This window comes from Rhinopithecus roxellana, chromosome 1 (genome assembly GCF_007565055.1).
Source record: "Rhinopithecus roxellana isolate Shanxi Qingling chromosome 1, ASM756505v1, whole genome shotgun sequence".
NCBI classification, from domain to species: domain Eukaryota; kingdom Metazoa; phylum Chordata; class Mammalia; order Primates; family Cercopithecidae; genus Rhinopithecus; species Rhinopithecus roxellana.
Window position 1 is genome coordinate 202285658 of NC_044549.1, and position 23826 is coordinate 202309483.

General features: G+C 41.7%; 1 protein-coding gene across 2 annotated transcripts in view; it reads right to left on the reverse strand.

The window, feature by feature from the left end:
* The window catches only part of FYTTD1 (forty-two-three domain containing 1), a 47945-nt gene that overhangs the window by 2553 nt on the left and 21566 nt on the right, over positions 1-23826 (reverse strand). For both annotated transcript variants that reach the window (XM_030936674.1, XM_010381218.2), the window contains exons 3-8: positions 13389-13537; positions 11811-11923; positions 8988-9084; positions 8506-8567; positions 6245-6319; positions 4446-4572 (exon numbers count right to left, since the gene is read on the reverse strand). In XM_030936674.1, coding sequence (XP_030792534.1) covers positions 4446-4572; positions 6245-6319; positions 8506-8567; positions 8988-9084; positions 11811-11923; positions 13389-13537 — 623 coding nt within the window. The remainder of the gene's footprint in view (positions 1-4445; positions 4573-6244; positions 6320-8505; positions 8568-8987; positions 9085-11810; positions 11924-13388; positions 13538-23826) is intronic.

The following is a 23826-nucleotide window of genomic DNA, read 5'->3' on the forward strand; positions in this document are numbered from 1 at the left end:
TAATTAAAAGTAACGACAACTAACATTCTACTATTATGTGTATGACCTCATATAAAGCCTACATTATATACTATATAAAACATACATATGCTATAATGCCTAGAAGTCATACACCCAAAGCCCCTATCTGAATTATTTGCAGGCTCTGTAAACACTGCCACCAACTCATGATGTCACTGATAAAATAACCCTTCAGACCTGTAAATATTTTATAGCAAATTTTCTTGAATTACGGTGAGTTCAACACAGAAATTCAAATTCAAATGAAAATCTGTTTTTTTTTTATTAACAACAGCATCTATAAACTATACCATTTCTGGAAAAAAATAATAGTAACAAAATAAAAATAAGCAAAACAAATTTGGTCAAATTTTTTTTTTCTTATTTTTTTATGGAGAGAGTCTGGCTGTCACCCAGGCTGGAGTGTAGTGGCGCAATCTCAGCTCATTGCAACCTCCACCTCCTGGGTTCAAGCAATTCTCCCACCTCAGCCTCCCGAGTAGCTGGGATTACAGGCACGTGCCACCACACCCAGCTAATTTTTTTTATTTTTAGTACAGACGGGGTTTTTCCATGTTGACCAGGCTGTTCTCAAACTCCTGACCCCAAGTGATCCACCCACGCTGGCCTCCCAAAGTGCTGGGATTACAGGCGTGAGCCAGCGCACCAGGCCAATTTGGTGAAATTTCTATCCATCCTTTGTATCTTCAATTTCACATTATTTCAAGGAATACTAAAAAACCATCTGACAAAATCAAATACCCATTCGTGATAAAAATTCTCAGCATATCAGGAATAGAAGGGAGGTTCCTCAATCTGACAAAGAGAATCTCTTTTTTTTTTTTTTTTTGAGACGGAGTCTCGCTGTCGCTCGGGCTGGAGTGCAGTGGCCGGATCTCAGCTCACTGCAAGCTCCGCCTCCCGGGTTTACGCCATTCTCCTGCCTCAGCCTCCCGAGTAGCTGGGACTACAGGCGCCCGCCACCTCGCCCGGCTAGTTTTTTTGTATTTTTTAGTAGAGACGGGGTTTCACAGTGTTAGCCAGGATGGTCTCGATCTCCTGACCTCGTGATCCACCCATCTCAGCCTCCCAAAGTGCTGGGATTACAGGCTTGAGCCATCGCGCCCGGCCGAGAATCTCTTAAAAAAAAAAAAAGAAAAGAAAAGAAAAAGAAAAAAAGAAACTGGGCCAGGCATGGTGGCTCCCTCCTGTAATCCTAGCACTTTGGGAGCCTGAGGCAGGCAGATCAAAAGGTCAGGAGTTCGAGACCAGTCAGGCCAGTATGGTGACACCCTGTGTCTACTAAAAATACAAAAAACTTAGCTGGGTGTGGTAATGCATGCCTGTAATCTCAGCTACTCGGGAGGCTGAGGCAGGATAATTGCTTGAACCCAGGAGACAGAGGTTGCAGTCAGCCAAGATTGCGCCACTGCACTCCAGCCTGGGTGACAGAGCAAGACTCCATCTCAAAAAGGAAAAAAAAAAAAAAAAAATATATATATATATATATGGTTAATATCATACTAAATGGTGACATATTTAATGCCTTCTCTTCAGGCTTTGGAACAAAGCATGCATACAAGTATACATCTTAACCGTTTCTACTCAACATTGGACTGGAGGTCCTAGCCATTGTAACAAAGCAAGAAAAGGTTTTAAAGATTTGGAAATGAATTAGGAAAACAAAATGATTGTTTACACAGAAAATCCTAAGCTGGGCAGCCACAGAAGGCAGGCAGATGGCTTGAGCTTAGGCGTTCAAGACCAGCCTGGGAAATGTAGTGAAACCTTCTCTGAAACCCTGTCTCTACAAAAAAATACAAAAATTAGCCAAGTGTGGTGTGTGTGCCTGCATCCCCAGCTGTGGTGGTGTTTGCCAGTATCCCCAGGTGTGGTGGTGTGTGCCTGTATCCCCAGGTGTGGTGGTGTGTGCCTGTATCCCCAGCTGTGGTGTGTGTGCCTGTATTCCCAGGTGTGGTGTGTGTGCCTGCATCCTCAGCTGTGGTGGTGTTTGCCAGTATCCCCAGCTGTGGTGTGTGTGCCTGCATCCTCAGCTGTGGTGGTGTTTGCCAGTATCCCCAGGTGTGGTGGTGTTTGCCAGTATCCCCAGGTGTGGTAGTGTGTGCCTGCATCCCCAGCTGTGGTGGTGTTTGCCAGTATCCCCAGGTGTGGTAGTGTGTGCCTGCATCCTCAGCTGTGGTGGTGTTTGCCAGTATCCCCAGGTGTGGTAGTGTGTGCCTGCATCCTCAGCTGTGGTGGTGTTTGCCAGTATCCCCAGGTGTGGTGGTGTTTGCCAGTATCCCCAGCTGTGGTGTGTGTGCCTGCATCCCCAGCTGTGGTGGTGTTTGCCAGTATCCCCAGCTGTGGTGGTGTTTGCCAGTATCCCCAGGTGTGGTAGTGTGTGCCTGAATCCCCAGGTGTGGTGTGTGTGCCTGCATCCTCAGCTGTGGTGGTGTTTGCCAGTATCCCCAGCTGTGGTGTGTGCCAGTATCCCCAGGTGTGGTAGTGTGTGCCTGAATCCCCAGGTGTGGTGTGTGTGCCTGCATCCTCAGCTGTGGTGGCGTTTGCCAGTATCCCCAGGTGTGGTAGTGTGTGCCTGAATCCCCAGGTGTGGTGTGTGTGCCTGCATCCTCAGCTGTGGTGGTGTTTGCCAGTATCCCCAGCTGTGGTGGTGTTTGCCAGTATCCCCAGGTGTGGTAGTGTGTGCCTGAATCCCCAGGTGTGGTGTGTGTGCCTGCATCCTCAGCTGTGGTGGTGTTTGCCAGTATCCCCAGCTGTGGTGTGTGTGCCAGTATCCCCAGGTGTGGTGGTGTGTGCCTGTATCCCCAGGTGTGGTGTGTGTGCCTGCATCCTCAGCTGTGGTGGTGTTTGCCAGTATCCCCAGCTGTGGTGTGTGTGCCAGTATCCCCAGGTGTGGTAGTGTGTGCCTGAATCCCCAGGTGTGGTGTGTGTGCCTGCATCCTCAGCTGTGGTGGTGTTTGCCAGTATCCCCAGCTGTGGTGGTGTTTGCCAGTATCCCCAGGTGTGGTAGTGTGTGCCTGAATCCCCAGGTGTGGTGTGTGTGCCTGCATCCTCAGCTGTGGTGGTGTTTGCCAGTATCCCCAGCTGTGGTGGTGTTTGCCAGTATCCCCAGGTGTGGTAGTGTGTGCCAGTATCCCCAGCTGTGGTGTGTGTGCCAGTATCCCCAGGTGTGGTGGTGTGTGCCTGTATCCCCAGGTGTGGTAGTGTGTGCCTGAATCCCCAGCTACCCAGGAGGCTGAGGTGGGAGGAAGGATCGTTTGAGCCTGGGAAGTCAAGGCTACAGTGAGCTATGAATATGCCGCTGCATTCCAGTCTTGGTGGCAGAAAGAGACCCTGTTTCAAAAAAAAAAAAAAAAAGTCCTAAGGAATCTACAAAGTCAATATAAAAGTAAGTGAATTTAGCAAGATTACAGGATACAAGGTTAATATGGTTAATACAAAATTGTCAATGTGGTTTTTGACTTTTTTTTTTTTGAGATGAGTATTGCTCTATTGCCCAGGCTGGAATGAGTGGCACGATCTCAGCTCACTACCATCTCTGCCCCCTAGGTTCAAGCAATTCTCCTGCCTCAGCCTCCCTAGTAGCTGGGATGACAGGCACCTGCCACCACACCAGGCTAATTTTTGTATTTTTAGTAGAGACAGGATTTCACCATGTTGGCCAGGCTGGTCTCAAACTCCTGACTTCAGGTGATCTGCCCGCCCCGGCCTCCCAAAGTGCTGGGAATACAGGCGTGAGCCATCGCGCCTGGTCGGTTTTGACAATTTTGTTATTAACCTTGTATCCTGTAATCTTGCTAGATGGCTATAGTCAAACAGCAGATAACAGTGAGTATTGGTGAGGATATAGAGAAATTCAGAACCCCCATAGATGCTGGTGGGAATATAAAGTGGTAGCACAGACTCTTCTAGGGAAAACAGTCCAGCAGTTCCTCAAAAGATTAGATAAAGAGTTATTATAAACCTAGCAGTTCTACTCCTAGGTATTTACCAGGGAGAAATGAAAACAGATGCTCACACAAAAACTTCTGTGCAAATGCTCAGAGCAGTATTATTCCTAGTGTCTGAGGAGTGAAAACACCCAAATACCCATCCAGTAACAAAGGAATAAATAAGATGTGGTATATAAATATGATGAACACTGTTCAGCAGGAAAACAAAACTAAATACTGACACAATATAGATGAACCTTGAAAACATTATGCTAAGTGAAACAATTCAGTCACAAATACATACTGTATGATCTGATTTATATGAAATGTCAAAATAGGCAAACTGGCAGACAAAAGTGAGTTAGTGGTTCCCTAGGTTTCAGGGGGCAGTTAGGATACCTTGTTTATAATTCATGATTATAATAAATGTTTTGTTAATTAAAATATTCTCAGCAGATGACCCAAGAAAATACAGAAAACGTTTTTTTTTACCTGTTTTCCGACGCTGTTTATGTCAAACTGTAGGGGAACACCTTTAGGAACTTTCCGGGCGTCACTTTGCTCCCGCTTTGTTAAAAATGAAGGTGCAGCAGTACGAGTTAATCGTGGTTTCTGAGTTCTATTAGAAAAATATTAAAGTATCAGAGCAGCTTAACAATGAAAAGAAAAATAAATTAATTTGGTACTTAAGACATCCTGGGCCAGGCGCGGTGGCTCAAGCCTGTAATCCTAGCACTTTGGGAGGCCGAGATGGGTGGATCACGAGGTCAGGAGATCGAGACCATCCTGGCTAACACGGTGAAACCCCATCTCTACTAAAAAATACAAAAAACTAGCCGGGCAAGGTGGTGGGCACCTGTAGCCCCAGCTACTCGGGAGGCTGAGGCAGGAGAATGGCGTAAACCCAGGAGGCGGAGCTTGCAGTGAGCTGAGATCCGGCCACTGCACTCCAGCCTGGGCGACAGAGCGAGACTCTGTCTCAAAAAAAAAAAAAAAAAAAAAGACAAAAAAGACATCCTGTACACATGTTCAAATGTATTAGGGCCATTTTATTTGTGTTCTCAAAAAAAAGTGTCATTGGCTACTCTAGACTAAAATATATCATTGTTCAGAGAATAACTCTTTAAATAGAACTACAAACTTTTCAACAAGGCAGAATGTTTGGTGATTCCTAATTCTTGATCTTCCATTAAAACAGAGCAACCTCTAAAGTTCTAGGCACCCATCCTACATTCTTTTCATTTCAATCATTAAGATGGCTGGATGGCTATGCACTGTGGCTCAGGCCTACAATCCTGGTACTTTGGGAGGCCAAGGCAGGAGGATCGCTTGAGGCCAGGGGTTAGAGATCAGCCTAAGGAACATAGCAAGACCCCACCTATATAAAACTATATAAAATAAATAAAATAAAATTAGCTGGGTGTGGTGATGCATGCCTATGTTCCCAGCTACTCAGGAGGCTGAGGCAGGAGAATTATTGAAGCCCAGGAGTTGGAGGCAGCAGTGAGCTATGATGGCACCACTGCACTCCAGCCTGAGAATCAGAGTAGACCTTATGTCTTAAAAAAATCAAGAGATGCTTGAATAGAACATGAGCTCCACAAATCGACGAAGTTTATAGAGCAATAAATTTAAAGAGAAGGTAGGTCTGTATGGTCTAAAACATAAAGACATCAAAAACATTACAGGGATTGGGGGAAGTAGTAGCATGTATGCTGTCATCTCGTTTATTATTGTACATAAAAATACACATATTGGGTCAGGTGCAGTGGCTCACGCCTGTAACCTCAGCACTTTGGGAGGCCAAGGTGAGAGGACTGCTTGAGTCTAGGAGTTCAAGACCAGTCTGGGCACAAACAAACAAAAAAGCCAGGCATGGTGGTGGCACCTGCCGTCCCAGCTACTCAGGACTCGGGAGGCTAAGGCAGGAGGATCGCTTGAGCTTGGGAGGTCAAGGCTGCAATAAGCCATGATCACAGTACTATACTCCAGCCTGGGTAACAGAGCCAGACTTTGCCCCCCAAAAAAGGGTACATATGATATACATGCACATAATTTTTAAAATATTAAAAAACACTGCTCAACGTGGTCATTTAGGGCTGCAGAATCAGGAATCCAGAAAACTCTTCCTTTTAACTTTACACCATACTGTTTCCATATTGTATCACAGGTATTACTTTCTGCTTGGTTTATCCTAACTTGGACATCATTCTCTGGGCAGAAGTCCAATACTTTCTTATGATCCTGTGTAATGAGAGGTTATAATTTTTGCAAAAAAAAAAAAAACTTACACTGGGCATTGCACTGCTCCAGGATTGTCAATAGATACAGTCAAAATCCCTCCATTTGTGGTGGAAGTCCGCCATCTAGTATCAAAAAAAATAAAATTCACTAAATGTAAATTGATAAACCCTATGTATATTCAAAATAAAAATAAACATTCTAAAAGTAGCCATTACTTTTTCTTAGCTTGCAAGAAAGAAATACCTAAACCCCACCATGACATAATGAATCAACACCTTGGGTGCAGAACTGGGCATCTGAATTTATTACATATTTTTCAGTGTGATAAATATATACAAATTTTAAAAAATCAAATAGCACAAAAGAACTTCTAATAAAAAGCAACAGTCCCTCACCCCACTATTCTCCTGCTTTCCATTCCTACTCTTCAGAGGCCGCCCTTTTAACCTTTCTGTTTTTACTGCTTGCTGGTCACTTCCAATTCACTAAACAAGATGCTTATGTAGTAAAAAACCTTGCTGCAGCCCGGGCGCAGTGGCTCACACCTGTAATCCCAGCACTTTGGGAGGCTGAGGTCAGAAGTTCAAGACCAGCCTGGCCAAGACAGTGAAACCCCATCTCTACTTAAAAAAAAAAAAAATACAAAATTAAGCTGGGCATGGTGGCGGACACCTGTAATCCCAGCTACTTGGGAGGCTGAGGCAGAGAACTGCTTGAACCCAGGAGCGGGAGGGTGCAGTGAACCGAGATTGCGCCATTGCGCATTCTGGGCAACAGAGCGAGACTCCATCTCAAAAAAAAAAACTTGCTATGATGAATAGATTTAGTTCATCCAACTATCCTCCAGTTTCCTTACCTACCTTGAAACATTGTGGTGGCCATGTCACTACTTCCCTGGCTTTGTAACTTCAAATAGTTACATCTCGGTTTCTCTCAGCAGAATCGCTTGACCCCCCCCCCCGCCCCCCGCTCTGTGGGAAAGGATCTCGGTGCCTCTGTCCCTTCCTTCCGCCTCTGCCCCTTTGTTTGTGCCTCTCACTTTCTGTCAGCTCTTCCTTTATATTCACGAGTCAAAATCGGACACTGACATTACATTCTGTTCTCAAATTAACTATGTTGTGCTTGGTCTAACAGGTTGATTCTCAAAGTTCAGAACAAGTAACTTTTATACATGATCATGATCATGTAAATACCGTTCACTGCAGAAGCAAAAAGACGACGATTATTCTTTCCTTCCCCATGGTTGCTAACGTCGTGGCGCCTGCGCTGAAGAACACTACCAGTATCTGTTTCACAGTGTCCTAACACTCCAACCGCTAAAAATCACGCCCCACACTTTGCATCATATCTGGACCATGACCATGTTTTACAGCCAGCTCTCTGTATCCACAGGTTCTACATCCACGTATTCAATCAATTTCATGCAGACTGAAAGCAATCCATGGATATGGAGGGCCGATTGTAAGGGGCTTGAGGATCTGAGGATTTTAATCTCTTCAATGGTCCTGGAACCAATTCCCCTGAGACACAGAAGACCAACTGTATATATTTGGTTTTCCAAAAAGTAGCCATAATTTTAAACAGTTAATCTCAAAACCTAATCACACTGATGAATTAGTAGTGTTACAACTCACACTCAGGAGGTGTGATTATAACAGGATAAAATAGATTTTCAAAATATTTTTTTATAGGGCTAATAAAAAAGACTGTGAAAAGGAAAACTATTGTTTTTAAAGTTGTACAAATTTTCTAAAAGCTCTACTGAATTTTATTCTATTCGTTCCCTAAATAGGTTCATTTGTATGAAAGCAGTTATAACCAAAAAAGAAAGAAAAAAAAGCTGTTTCATTAAAATGGAATAGCCAATAAAAAATAAAAATTTTCAAAAGGTAAATCTACTTGGCACTAGACTGTCACAATATCGACATGTGAAAACTCAAAAGGATTTCTGGCGAAAATCAACAAAGGACAAAACAGGATTTATTTATTTTAGGCTCAATGAAAAAAATTTTTTTTGGAGACAGTCTCCACAGCCCGAGCTACGCTGCTCAGGCCGGTGTGCAGTGGCGATGCACAGGTGAGATCATGGCACTTCACAGCCTTGAACTCTTGGGCTCGAGCAATTCTCTTGCTTCAGTCTCCCAACTAGCTGGGACTACAGGTGTGTAGCGCCACTATGCCCAGCTTTCAGGCTCAATTTTATTTTGGGTTTCAATTAATTTCTTCTGGACTGAGGCACATGGTAATTTGGGTAGTCAGTATTCTGGGAGTTTTGAAATAACATCTTGAAAAACAAATGGAAACTTACTGACGAGTTCTCTTTGCTACTACATCGTCTAGCAGTTGTTCTGTATTCAACTGGGCCTGAACCTGAAGAGAAAAAAAAAAAGCAGTAGGTCCCACAGAAAGCAGAGGATTGAATCCAAAGAGTGATCCTGCTCTAGAACCTTATAACCCAGTGGGGCGTGTGCATGAATGCAGAGGGGCCTGTGCTATTCTGGCAACCCTTCCCTGTTGGAATTCCTGTATCAGAACAAGTGGCAAATACAGGTTTATTCCCAAATAACATGTTAAATTATTATAAGACATTGCTATTGAGGGTAAGAAAGGACAGGAAATAAAAAACGTACGACAGAAAGAACTAATCTACTGCCATGTTCCTCACATCCTGAACCCAATGCTGCCTGTGACTGAGGCTTACCGAAGGTGGCTGCTCAGGATCCTCTTTGGGTTAAAACAAAACAAAACAAAACAAACAAAAAAAAAAACACTGCCAAAGTTTTTCAATACCTTCAGGCCTCTTCTGAAAAGAAAAGTTGCCTGACGAGTATCTTTCTGGTGATTTAATTTATTTCCACTCCTGGTAAAATTAGCTGGAATGTTATTTCTGCAACAAAAACACATATGCCATGCTAAGCCATTTATCTACTTTCAAACGTCTTGAGGAAAAATAAGCAAAAATAGTTAAATTCATAGGCTGCAAACATGAGGTGCAAGTAACAAACAACTCTGAATTATTTCCTTATTAACATGAAGCTATTGAGATTTGATTAACAAATACCTCCCTCCGAAGCACAGCACATAACCACCTGTTAATTTCGAACCACTTTATCGTCCAAATATTAAATCCTCTAACATTCCATGTATCTTCTGAAGACATTAATAATCACATTTTTAGTGCTATTTCTTATATTTGGTGAAAACGTAACTTTACAATTTACAGGATTAGTACAAAGAAAAACTACATATAGGCCAAACTGAAGACCTAAAATAAACTGAAGACCAAAAACAAAGAGAAAGGTTTGAAAAATAACATCTCCTCCTCCAGCTTTCTCTTCCTTCCTCACTCAGAAACCGTGATGTATTAACATAAACCATAGAGGCCAGGCATTATGGCTCACACCTGTAATTCCAGCACTTTGGGAGGTTGAGGTGAGTGGATCACTTGAGGTCAGGAGTTTGAGACCAGCGTGGGCAACATGGTGAAATCCTGTCTCTATTAAAAAACACAAAAACTAGCCAGCCTTGGTGGCACGCGCCTGCAGTCCCAGCTACTCAGGAGGCTGAAGCATGAGAATTGCTTGAGTCAGGGAAGCAGAGGTTGCAGTGGGCCAAGATCACACCACTGCACTCCAGCCCAGCAACAGACTTCATCTCAAAAAATAAATAAACCACAGAAAAACTTATATTCTTCTGTTTCTTGTTCTCTCATGCACAGAACGATGCTGTTAATTGTTTGACTTTCACCAATTCTTTTTTTTTTTTTAATTTTACTTTAAGTTCCGAGACACATGAGCTGAACACGCAGGTTTCTTACGTAGGTATACATGCGCCATGGTGGTTTGCTGCACCTAATTTCTTTTGTTTTCTATAGGAAGTTGAAGTACGAAAAATTAAAATTTCATATTTATGCAATATTCAATCCTCTAATATTCCATGTCTTCAACTGATCTATTGATAAATATGAAACACTATACAAACAAGTGTTCAACAGATTCCTTAGTCTTACCTCCAATCTTTCAGAGATTCAAGTTCAAAATTTCCCTAGCTAACCCAATTAACATGTAAGTCTCATGTAAATGATGGGTTCTTATTTGAGAAGGTCCCTTATTATCAAGTGATTCCCAAAAGATGATGGTTAAAACTGCAATTCCAGCCATTCCATTTTTTGTTTTGTTTTTTATTTTTTATTTTGTTTGAGACAGTCTCAGTTACCCAGGCTGGAGTGCAGTGGTACGATCTTGACTCACCGCAATCTCCGCCTCCCAGGTTTAAGCGATTCTCCTGCCTCAGCCTCCCAAATAGCTGGAACTACAGGCATGCACCACCATGTCCAGCTAATTTTTGTATTTTTAGTAGAGATGGGGTTTCACCATGTTGGCCAGACTGGTCTCGAACTCCTGGCCTCAGGTGATCTACACGCCATGGCCTCCCAAAGTGCTAGGAATACAAGCATGAGCCACTGTGCCCAGTCACTGCATTTTTTAAAAACTCCATTCCAGGTTTTGTTTGCTGAATAATCTCCACGAAAGATAAATAAATAGTACTTGAAACTGAATAAGGAAACCACACCTCATCAACTTCATCTACTTTGTCCTTACAGAGAACAGAATGCCATAACAACAGATCATAAATTTTTCTTTTCTTTCTTTTTCAGAGATGGGGGTCTCACTATGTTGCCCAGGTTAGCCCTGAATCCTGGGCTCATGTGATCCTCCTGCCTCAGCCTCTTAAGTAGCTGGGACCACGGGCACATGCCACTGTGCCCAGCTCACAGGCCATAATTCTTGGTTTTTATTATTCAATTTAGTATAAAAATAATTTCAGTTTTACAAGTGTTCATGAAGAATTCTTTCTTTCTAGTTTGACTTTTCCACAAATAATATACATTGTGATTCAGTGTTCCAGTAAGGGCCATCCAGACTGAGTAACAAATTGAGCTTTCAGAATTTCCAATTTTGAATAATTCCCACTGAGATGTTAAGAGTTCTACCAGGGCTGGGCACAGTGGCACATGCCTGTAATCCCAGCACTTTAGGAGGCTGAGGTGGGAGGATCACTTGAGGTCAGGAATTGAGACCAGCCTAGGCAACAGGGTGAGACCCTGTCTCTACAAAAAAAACAAACAAACTAGCAGGGCATGGTGGCATTATCTGTGGTCCCATCTACTCAGGAGGCTGATGTGGGAGGATCACTTGACCCCGGGTGGGGGTCGAAGCTCCAGTGAGCAGTGATGGCGCCACTGCACTCCAGCCTCAGCAATAGAGCAAGAAGACCCTGTCTCAAAGAAACAGGAAAAAAAAAAAAAGAGAGAGAGAGAGTTCTACTAAAGTGATCAGCTTTTGCAATTTTATTCCACGTGTCAAACAGGTAAAGAAGCAGAGTGATGCTTTTTAAAAAGCTTATATTGGTTAAATTCATCAGTAAGAATTCATCTAATAAACGAGCTATTACTGGATATATCCATGTGGATGTTCAGACAGACATCCCAAACATCAGTCTTGAAAATGATCAGATAACTAAAAAAATCACTGCAAATCTATTCTTCACACCACTTAATGCAAGAAGTGTTTTTTAATGCAAAATAACACATCATCATATTTGAGTACTTACTTTCTGTTTAGCTGGTTAGGTCTCTTGAGAACTGCCACTGGTTTCCTCTGCCCTTCGTTTTGTCTCAGAAGGTTTGCCTTCCTTTTTAACACTGGAAAATATTGTTCTATATTCTATCAGAAGGCAAGAAACTATGTTAATCAAATTGCATTTTTCTATATACCCTACTACAATAAACATTTCTAATGCAGAAAGAACAGGGATTGACAACAGCTTGAATGTGTAGATAAGGGAGATGGAGAAACAGCTTGAAAATTTACAGTCTAAGCGACTGAAAAGATGAAAACCTCACATTGTATTTAAAATATGTGAGGTACTCAGGGGACCCACAGGTGATGGGGAATTGTGGCTCCGCAACTCAAGAGAAGAATCAGAGAGCCAGAGATATAAACTAGGGAATAATTTATATAAACATGATTTTTGATACTAATAGATTTTAAAAAGCCAAGTTCCAAAACAAATGCCAAAAACAAGAAAAAGCGGGGAAGTCATGACAGCAAAGGAGCTGGAATAGACATCAGAGGCAAAAAGTATCATAAAAAACAAAAGCACATGAAACATCCTCTTTTTCTTCCTCCACATATGTAAACTAAATCCACCATTAAAGCCTAATTCACATATCCATATTGTCCATAAAGACTTCTCTAAAGTTCTTGACAAATATGAACCTTATCTTATACTTTATCTGGATTCTTCTATTAAGTATATGAGAAGTACTTCATAAATATCCATTGACTGATTCACATTAAAAAGTCTTAATTTGGTCAGGCATGGCAGCTCACGCCTTTAATCTCCGCACTTTGGGAGGCTGAGGCAGATGGATCACGAGGTCAGGAGTTTGAGACCAGCCTGGCCAGCATGGTGAAACCCCGTCTCTACTAAAAATACAAAAATTAGCCAGGCATGGTGGCACATACCTGTAGTCCCAGCTACTCGGGAGGCTGAGGCAGGAGAATTTCCTGAACCCAGGAGGCAGAGGTTGCAGTAAGCTGAGATTGCACCACTGCACTCCAGCCTGGGCGACAGAGTGAGACTCCATTCCCCCCCAAAAAAACCCTCAATTTTCGGCCAGGCATGGTGGCTCACGCCTGTAATACCAGCATTTTGGGAGGCGGAGGCGGGCAGATCACTTGAGGTCAGGAGTTTAAGACTAGCCTGGCCAACATGGTAAAACCCCATCTCTACTAAAAATACAAAAATTAGCCGGGCACGGTGGCACACACCTGTAATCCCAGCTACTCAGAAGGCTGAGGCAGGAGAATTGCTTGAACCTGGGAGGTGGATGCTGCAGTGAGCCAAGATCACGTCACTGCACTCCAGGTGGGTAACAGAGCAAGACTCTATCTACATATAAAAAACAAAAAACATACAAACAAAAAACTTACTGATATTTAAGAATGTGGAAATTTAGGTATTCTTTAAGAATGGCAATGATTTATATTTAGATATTAAATTTGATATATCAGTCCCAAAGTACCACATAAAAACAAATAAAATTTTCTGTTAAGCTTATTCACAGAAATGTTAGTACAAGTAAAGGAAAAGGACATCTAATCCAGGATTAAGCCATCACCCTACCTTGTCACTTAGAGGTGGACGATTCATAGGACTAATTCCTTTTCGAATTCCAGTTGTTTTCCTAGCTGCAAGGCCAGTGATAACTCCATTAGGACGTCTCTTTCCAGGCATGACTCTTCCTCTACGATTCAGACTAGTCTTACCAAAACCTAGAGGAGGCAAAAAGAGAAGAAAATGTCAATTTACCAGTTCAGCTGGGAGGGTCACAGGATATTCTATTTTCCAAGGAAGGGGGAAGTTACGAACATTTATTATGTTATTATTTATGGTTTTTTTTTTTTTTTTGAGACGGAGTCTTGCTCCGTCGCCCAGGCTGGAGTGCAGTGGCCAGATCTCAGCTCACTGCAAGCTCCGCCTCCCGGGTTTACGCCATTCTCCTGCCTCAGCCTCCCGAGTAGCTGGGACTACAGGCGGCCGCCACCTCGCCCGGCTAGTTTTTTGTATTTTTAGTAGAGACGGGGTTTCACCATGTTAGCCAGGATGGTCTCGATCTCCTGACCTCGTGATCCGCCCGTCTCGGCCTCCCAAAGTGCTGGGATTATAGGCTTGAGCCACTGAGCCCGGCCATTATTTATGTTTTTTAAATTACATAAGATACTTCATTTTAAAAAGGCAATCTGTTGCATTGGGAAGGGTTCTGTGGCTATACCAGACTGTAAATAACTAGAGGATTCGCATATGTGGGCCATACTCTTTCGTCATTAGTTTCTCAACAAACAGGACAGTCCACAGAGTCTTTACCTGTGCACTAGGGTCGATACTAACCATCTGGGGTTACTACTGAGTACTTGAAGTTAAGTACTAGTCTGAATCGAGATATTTCAAGGTAAAATATTTCACTGATAATTTTATATAAATCATATAGTGAAATATTTTAGAGATACTGGGCGAAATAAAATATATTCATATGTGCTCAATCTTTATCGAACAGTGCTGATCTAGAGTGGAATCACTATCTCATTTCCAATTTACTTACGACAGCACATTGCCATCTGGCTTCACTTTCAGCCCTACTCCATTCAAATCGCTTTTGCTAAAGTCGCCAGTGAGTGCCAACAGACACATTTTAATCTGTGGCATGTGACATTACCAACTTTGGTTTTCCATTATATATCTTACCTATTTAAATACTTTTTTTAGGCTGGGCACAGTGGCTCACGCCTGTAATTCCAGCACTTGGGAGGCTGAGGCAAGAGGATCCCTTGAGCTCAGGAGTTCAAGACCAGCCTGGGCAACATAGTGAGGCCTCACCTCTAAAAATTAGTTGGGCATAGTAGCACATGCCTGTAGTCCCAGCTACTCATGAGGCTGGGGTGAGAGGATTGCTTGAGTCCAGGAGTTCTAGGCTACAACAGTGTGAGACCCTGTCTCCAAAAAATAAATAGATTAAAAAATAAATAAATATATAAATAAATAAGTAAAATACCTTTTGCTAGTTAAAAAAAAAAATTGGGGCCAGGTGTGGTGACTCACGCCTGTAATCCCAGCACTCTGGGAGGCTGAGGCGGGTGGATCACAAAGTCGGGAGATCAAGACCATCCTGGCTAACAGAGTGAAACCTGTCTCTACTAAAAATACACAAAATTAGCCAGGCGTGGTGGCACGCACCTGTAGTCCCAGGTAATAGGGAGGCTGAGGCAGGAGGATCACTTGAGCTTGGGAAGCAGAGGTTACAGTGAGCCGAGATCACACTGTACTCCAGCCTAGGGTGACAGAGCAAGACCCTGTCTCAAACACACACACACACACACCGTCTCAAACACACACACACACCTATATTGTGAAAATATTAGCCCATGTTTTTGTTATCCTTTTATTGAATTACTTTTTAATATGCCATACTTGACCCAACCAACTTTAGAGTAATCATTTCAGTTAGTTCTAATTATAAATAATATCACAATGGAACCATAGATACATTTTTAAACACATCCATGATTATTTTCTGAAGATGTGAGTTTCTAGAATGTGAAATGCTAGGTTAAACAGTAAAGCAAACTCTCTTTTTTTTCTTTCAGACGGAGTTTCACTCTGTTGCCCAGGCTGGAGTGCAATGGCGTGATCTCAGCTCACTGCAACCTCCACCTCCCGGGTTCAAACAATTCTCCTGCCTTAGCCTCCTTAGTAGCTGGGATTACAGGCACACACCACCACACCCAGTTATATTTTTGTATTTTTAGTAGAGACGGGGTTTCACCATGTTGGTCAGGCTGGTCTCAAACTCCTGACCTCAGGTGATCTGCCTGCCTCGACTTCCCAAAGTGCTGGAGTTACAGGCGTGAGCCACCACAGCTGGCTTAAAGTTTTTAGTTTTTAAATCAAATTATTGCTGCCCTACATGTGGTTTCCTTCTGAAATTGCAACCAGATGAAGATTAAACCATATTGGGAAAAACTGTACATTAAAACTAATTCCAATATACAATGACTTGCTATTTGTGTTAAATAACATGACAGCTACGCTTCACTGTCCTAGGCACTGTGCTGAGTACCGTAAATCATATGATAAACTGAGCTGAGCGCCATCATTCGTATGGTAAGCTGAGCTGAGCGCTGTAATTCGTATAATTTGAGCTGAGCGCTGTAATTCGTATAATCTGAGCTGAGCGCTGTAATTCGTATAATCTGAGCTGAGCACTGTAATTCGTATGATAATCTGAGCTGAGAGCTATAATTCGTATGATAATCTGAGCTGAGCACTATAATTCATATAATCTGAGCTGAGCACCGTAATTCGTATGATAATCTGAGCTGAGCGTCATAATTCGTATAATCTGAGCTGAGCACCATAATTCATATGATAATCTGAGCTGAGAGCTATAATTCGTATGATAATCTGAGCTGAGCACTATAATTCATAAATCTGAGCTGAGCGCTATAATTCGTATGATAAGCTGAGCTGAGCACTATAATTCGTATACTAATCTGAGCTGAGTACCGTAATTTGTATGATAATCTGAGCTGAGTACTATAATTCGTATGATAATCTGAGCTGAGCACTATAATTCGTATAATCTGAGCTGAGCGCTATAATTCGTATGATAAGCTGAGCTGAGCGCCATAATTCGTATAAGCTGAGCTGAGCACCATAATTCATATGATAATCTGAGCTGAGAGCTATAATTCGTATGATAATCTGAGCTGAGCACTATAATTCGTATAATCTGAGCTGAGCGCTATAATTCGTATGATAATCTGAGCTGAGCGCTATAATTCGTATGATAAACTGAGCTGAGTGCTATAATTCGTATGATAAGCTGAGCTGAGTACTATATTTCATATAATCTGAGCTGAGCACTGTAATTCGTATGATAATCTGAGCCGAGCACTATAATTCGTATAATCTGAGCTGAGCGCTATAATTCGTATGATAAGCTGAGCTGAGTACTATAATTTGTATGATAAACTGAGCTGAGCACTATAATTTGTATAATCTGAGCTGAGCGCTATAATTCATATGATAATCTGAGCTGAGCGCTATAATTCGTATGATAAACTGAGCTGAGTACTATAATTCGTATAATCTGAGCTGAGCACTGTAATTTGTATGATAATCTGAGCTGAGCACTATATAATTCGTATAATCTGAGCTGAGCGCTATAATTCGTATGATAAGCTGAGCTGAGCACTATAATTCGTATAATAATCTGAGCTGAGTACCATAATTCGTATGATAATCTGAGCTGAGTACTATAATTCTTATGATAATCTGAGCTGAGCACTATAATTCGTATAATCTGAGCCGAGCGCTATAATTCGTATGATAAGCTGAGCTGAGTACTATAATTTGTATGATAATCTGAGCTGAGCACTATAATTGGTATAATCTGAGCTGAGCACTATAATGCATATGATAATCTGAGCTGAGCACTATAATTTGTATAATCTGAGCTGAGCGCTATAATTCGTATGATAAACTGAGCTAAGCGCTATAATTCGTATGATAATCTGAGCTGAGTACCATAATTTGTATGATAATCTGAGCTGAGTACCATAATTCGCATGATAATCTGAGCTGAGTACTATAATTCGTATGATAATCTGGGCTGAGCACTATAATTTGTATAATCTGAGCTGAGCGCTGTAATTCGTATGATAAGCTGAGCTGAGTGCTATAATTCGTATGATAAGATGAGCTGAGCACTATAATTCACATGATAATCCGAGCTGAGTACCATAATTCGTATGATATTCTGAGCTGAGTACTATAATTTGTATGATAATCTGAGCTGAGCACTATAATTCCTATGATAATCTGATAAGACTGATGCTAACGATCTTTCTTGAGAAAGGAGGAAACTGGAAAATATTCCAAAAGAACAAGTGAGTTTGTAGGACAAAAAGAAAAGATTAAGAGGAGGAGGAACCCATTATTATACCGAAATTTCAGGACTAGATGAGACTGACCAGAGTCTCTCATAAATAGCAATCAAATGGATTAAAACAAGATCTTAAGTATGAAATAAGGTTGGGTACCGTGGCTTACGCCTGTAATTCCAACACTTAGTGAGGCTGAGGCGGGTGGATCATTTGAGGTCAGGATTTCGAGACCAGCCTGGCCAACAAGGTGAAACCTCATCTCTATCAGAAATACAAAAATTAGCTGCCAGGCGTGGTGGTGGGCGCCTGTAATCCCAGCTACTGCGGAGGCTGAGGCATAAGAATCGCTTGAACCCGGGAGGCGGAGGTTGCAGTGAGCCAAGATCGCACTACCACACTCCAGCCTGGGCGATGGAGCAAGACTCCATCTCAAAAAACAAAAAATAAATAAAAATAAAATAAACAAATATGGAATAGATCTCTATCCCTTGGCGCTATTTCTATTGATAGTACAGTACACTGTTCCCATACTCATCAATCTTTCTACTGTCTTTTTTTTCTCTTATCCATGGTGTTGCCTTTTTTTGTTTGTTTTTTTTGAGATGGAGTCTCGCTCTGTCATCCAGGCTGGAGTGCAGTGGCCAGATCTCAGCTCACTGCAAGCTCCGCCTCCCAGGTTCAAGAGATTCTCCTGCCTCAGCATCCCAAGTAGCTGGGACTACAGGCGCTGCCACCACGCCAGGCTAATTTTTGTATTTTTAGTAGAGATAGGGTTTCACTATGCTGGCCAGGCTGGTCTTGAACTTCTGACCTCGTGATCCACCCACCTCGGCTTCCCAAAGTGCTGGGATTACTGGCATGAGCCATGGCACCTGACCTCCTCCTCTACTTTCTAATCAGGCCTATATGATTCGTTCTCCCACCTTTCTACCTTTGAACAAACTTCATTAGCTGTATGTTTTAGCAATGATTGTATTTTTCACCCTTTCATTGTCACATTATATAAAGCAAGAAAGATCTATACATACTGCTCCAATTATCTCCCCTTCCCTCTTATGCTCTGTGACTGTCTTATATTCTAAAAAGCACTATGAAGGGGTACTAAAGACATCATCTAATGCAACAGTCTTTTCTTAGTTTTCATTCATTTAGCCTCTCTGCAGCATTCCACAGCACCCACATTCTCAATGTACTTCAACTACCACCCTTTATGAAGACCTTTCTTCATTTTCAGCTCCACCAGAGCAGTAGTTTAATACTAGTTAGGTATCAGAACCATCCATGAAGCTTAAAAAAGGTTCCCCAAGCCCTACCTGTACAGGTTCTGGTTCAGTAGAAATAAAGTACAGCCAGAGCATCTATTTCACAAAGCTTCACAGGTGCAACTACGATTGGTAACAACTAAAACTAGAGAAAGGCATTTTCATCTTTCTTTTAAATCCCAAGACTAACTATTCATGAATTCCTTTCCACATACATCATATTCCTCAATAATTTCAGGAACCTTACCGTCTAAATAAAGATTTGAGGGATTTTCTGGGAACTGTCACATCCTAGGGTATATGTAATCATATTACTGGCTCCTTTCCAAAGCAACATACAAATATTCCCATCTCTTCTACTTCTAATAAGAACAGCATTCTCAAACTTTTCAGTCTCGGTACCTCTTTACACCCTTTCTTTTTTTTTGTAGAGACGGGGTCTCCCTATGTTGCCCGCGCTGGTCCTGAAGTCCTTGGCTTAAGCAATCCTCCTGCTTTGGCCTCCCAAAGTGCTGGGATTACAAGCACGAACCTCTTCATATGCTTAAAAATTGAGGACTCCAAAGTTTTTGATTCTGTGGGTTATATTTACTGCAATTAAAATAAAACCTTTTCTTTTTTTTAAGACAAGAGTCTCACTCTGTCACCCAGGCTGGAGTGCAATGGCATGATCTCAGCTCACTGCAACCTCGGCCTCCCCAGTTCAAGCAATTCTCCTGCCTCAGCCTCCTGAGGAGCTGGGATTACAGGTATGTGCCACCACACCCGGCTAACTGTTGTATTTTTAGTACAGACGAGGTTTCACCATGTTGGTCAGGCTGGTCTCAAACTCCTGACTTCAGGTGATCCACCCACATCGGGCTCCCAAAGTGCTGGGATTACAGGGGTGAGCCACCACACCTGGCCATAATAAAAACTATTAATAAGATAGTTAAAAACCATTTCACTTAATAATAATAAACTCATTACACATAGGATACACATCTCTTTTTAAATGAAAAGTAACAAATTTTAACTTTTATTTTAAGGTTGGGGTACATGTGCAGGATGTGCAGGTTTATTACATACATAAACATGTATCACAGGGGTTTGCTGTACAGATTATTCCATCACTGAGGTATTAAGCCTGGTATCCATTAGTTTTTTGTTTTTCTGTGTGTGTGTGGTTTTTTTTTTTTTTTTTTTTTGGAGACAGAGTCTTGCTCTGTCTCTCAGGTTGGAGTGCAGTGGCTGCAATCTCAGCTCACTGCAAGCTCCACCTCCCGGGTTCACGCCTTTCTCCTGCCTCAGCCTCTCGAGTAGCTGGGACTACAGGTGCCCACCACCACACCTGGCTAATTTTTTGTATTTTTAGTAGAGACAGGGTTTCACCGTGTTAGCCAGGACAGTCTCGATCTCCTGATCTCATGATCCACCTGCCTCGGCCTCCCAAAGTGCTGGGATTACAGGCTGAGCCACTGAGCCTGGCCTAGTTATTTTTATTTTCTAAAACAAACAAAAATATTTAGTAAGAAGAGTGTTGTTGTTTTTGGATCTCTTTGGTGTTTGCCTTAATAGAAGACAACCAGATTCTCACAACTGCTTGTTAAGGACTGAATGTTTGTAGTTCTCCAAAATTCACATGTTGAAGTACTAACACTTAATATGATGGTATTAACAGGTGAGGACTTCGGGAGGTAAAGTCATAAGGATGGAGCCATCGTGAATGGGATTAGTGTCCTTACAAAAGTGACCCTGGAGAGCTCTCTAGCCTTCTTTCTGCCACACAAGGATACCACAAGAAGTCCAAAGTCCGCAACCTGGAAGAGAACCCTCACCAGAATCTGACCTTGCTGACATCCTGACCTTGAACTGCTAATCTCCAAAACTGTGCAATATAAACTTCTGTTGTTTATAAGCTACCTAGTCTACAGTACTTTGTTACAGCCCACTGAACTAAGATCCTGCTTTTGCATTCAATCTACTTTAATTATCAGATACCATGTAGACTCCAGAAAAGCCTACTGTACATTCCTGAGAGAGCAAGAGTGAAAATACAACTAATGCCTTAGTATTAATATTAAATTAGTTTTGATCTTGTGGATCCCCCATGTCTTAGGGATCCCCGAGGGTCCCTGATGACATTTTGAGAACAACTCTATACATTCTACCACTGAAGAACACTCTATACATTCTACCACTGAAGAACTCTATACATTCCACCACTGAAGAACACTCTATACATTCCTCCACTGAAGAACAACTCGATACATTCTACCACTGAAGAACAACTCGATACATTCTACCACTGAAGAACAACTCAATACATTCTACCACTGAAGAACAACTTGATACATTCTACCACTGAAGAACACTCTATACATTCTACCACTGAAGAACAACTCTATATATTCTACCACTGAAGAACAACTCTACACATTGTACCACTGAAGGACGCTCTACACTCTACCACTAAAGAACAACTCTATATATTCTACCACTGAAGAACACTCTATACATTCTACCACTGAAGAACAACTTGATACATTCTACCACTGAAGAACACTCTATACATTCTACCACTGAAGAACAACTCTATATATTCTACCACTGAAGAACAACTCTACACATTGTACCACTGAAGGACGCTCTACACTCTACCACTAAAGAACAACTCTATATATTCTACCACTGAAGAACACTCTATACATTCTACTACTGAAGAACAACTCGATACATTCTACCACTGAAGAACACTCTATACATTCTACCACTGAAGAACAACTCTATACATTCTACCACTGAAGAACAACTCTATACATTCTACCACTGAAGAACAACTCGATACATTCTACCACTGAAGAACACTCTATACATTCTACCACTGAAGAACAACTCTATATTTTCTACCACTGAAGAACAACTCTATACATTCCTCCACTAAAGAACAACTCGGTACATTCTACCACTGAAGAACAACTCTATACATTCCTCCACTGAAGAACAACTCTATACATTCTACCACTGAAGAACAACTCTATACAACTCTATATATTCTACCACTGAAGAACAACTCTATACATTCTACCACTGAAGAACTCTATACATTCTACCACTGAAGAACTCCATACATTCTACCACTGAAGAACACTCTATACTCTACCACTGAAGAACACTCTATATATTCTGCCACTGTAGAATGACTCTATACATTCTATCACTGAAGAACACTCTATACCTTCTACCACTGAAGAACACTCTATACATTCTGCCACTGAAGAACACTCTACACTCTACCACTGAAGAACTCTATATATTCTACCACTGTAGAATGACTCTATATATTCTACCACTGTAGAATGACTCTATACATTTTACCACTGAAGAACACTCTATACATTCTACCACTGAAGAACACCTGGGTTGTTTCTCCAAGTATTTACTGAGTGCCTAATTATTCACACATGAAGTTAGAAAGATTTCATTCACTGACTTGTTCAGCCATCAGAAATCATACTGCGGATCTGCAAAGAGCTCTCTGTCCTAATTATTTCTCTTACCTCAAGCTAACATCCTCATTAACATTACAAAGTGGAAATCTGAACTTTTTCCTAGCCAATCATAATTTAAGACAATCTTCTATCTCTGTACATTCAGTAACAGTGGCAGCTGTTCTATTTTAGCCCCTGTCACATGTAAGCAGTAAACATACAAGGACAAGCTCAATCTTATGAGATCCTAAGCTGCCCCTAGATATCATTTATTTCAAGGCTCAGATCATAACATCCATAAAAGAAAAGCTTTTCTGATCCTTCAAGGACCAGCTCACATTTCACCTTATTCATGAAATCACTCCTGATCTTCTTAGTACAAAATCTCTAAAGTCCTATAATACTATTTGAATTTCTCTTACAACATTTCTCCCATACTACCTTCTCCATCTTATCTCTAATACTGGAAATTAATTCCTTGAAGTAGAAGATCATATCTTTATATAACCCTAGGACCCAATCAGGTTAGAGTATCTATTAAGTATTTAACACTGAAATATATTAATGTTAAATATTTGATAAACATTAATTAATGAATATATTTCTGGCTTCAATGAACTCTCAACAGTTATTTTAAAAACAAATAATACAAAAACAAACAAATAATACAAAAAATACATAGTATGTTCAATAACATTTATAAGAAATATTTAGGCTGGGCACAGTGGCTTACTCCTGTAATCCCAGCGCTCTGGGGGGCCGAGGCAGGAGACCAAGGCAGGTAGATCACCTGAAGTTGGGAGTTCGAGACCAGCCTGAACAATATGGAGAAACCCCCATCTCTCCTATAAATACAAAATTAGCTGTGCATGGTGGCGCATGCCTGTAATCCCAGCTACTTGGGAGACTAAGGCAGGAGAATAGCTTGAATCTGGGAGGTGGAGGCTGCAGCGAGCCAAGATCGCACCATTGCACTCCAGCCTGGGCAACAAGAGCGAAACTCCATCTCAAAGAAAAAATGTAAATATAAATCACTGGAACTAAACTTAATTTGCTACAGTTAAATACCTGTCATGAAATTCACTCCCTTAGGTTCAACCATTCAAAAAATTATTACAGATGAATAGTTTCTTTTTAGGGCCCAATCTCAGTTGCATGTACTTTTCTTGAGACAGAGTCTCATGCTGGAGTGCTGCGGTGCCATCATGGCTCACTGTGGCCTTGATCTCCCAGGCTCAAGCCATCTTCCCACCTCAGCCTCCCAAGTGGCTGGGACCAGAAGGAGGTACCACCACACCTAGCTAATTTTTTAAATTTTTTGTAGAGACAGGTCTCCCTGCGTTGCCCAAGCTGGTCTCAGATTCCTGGATTCAACTGATCCTCCCAA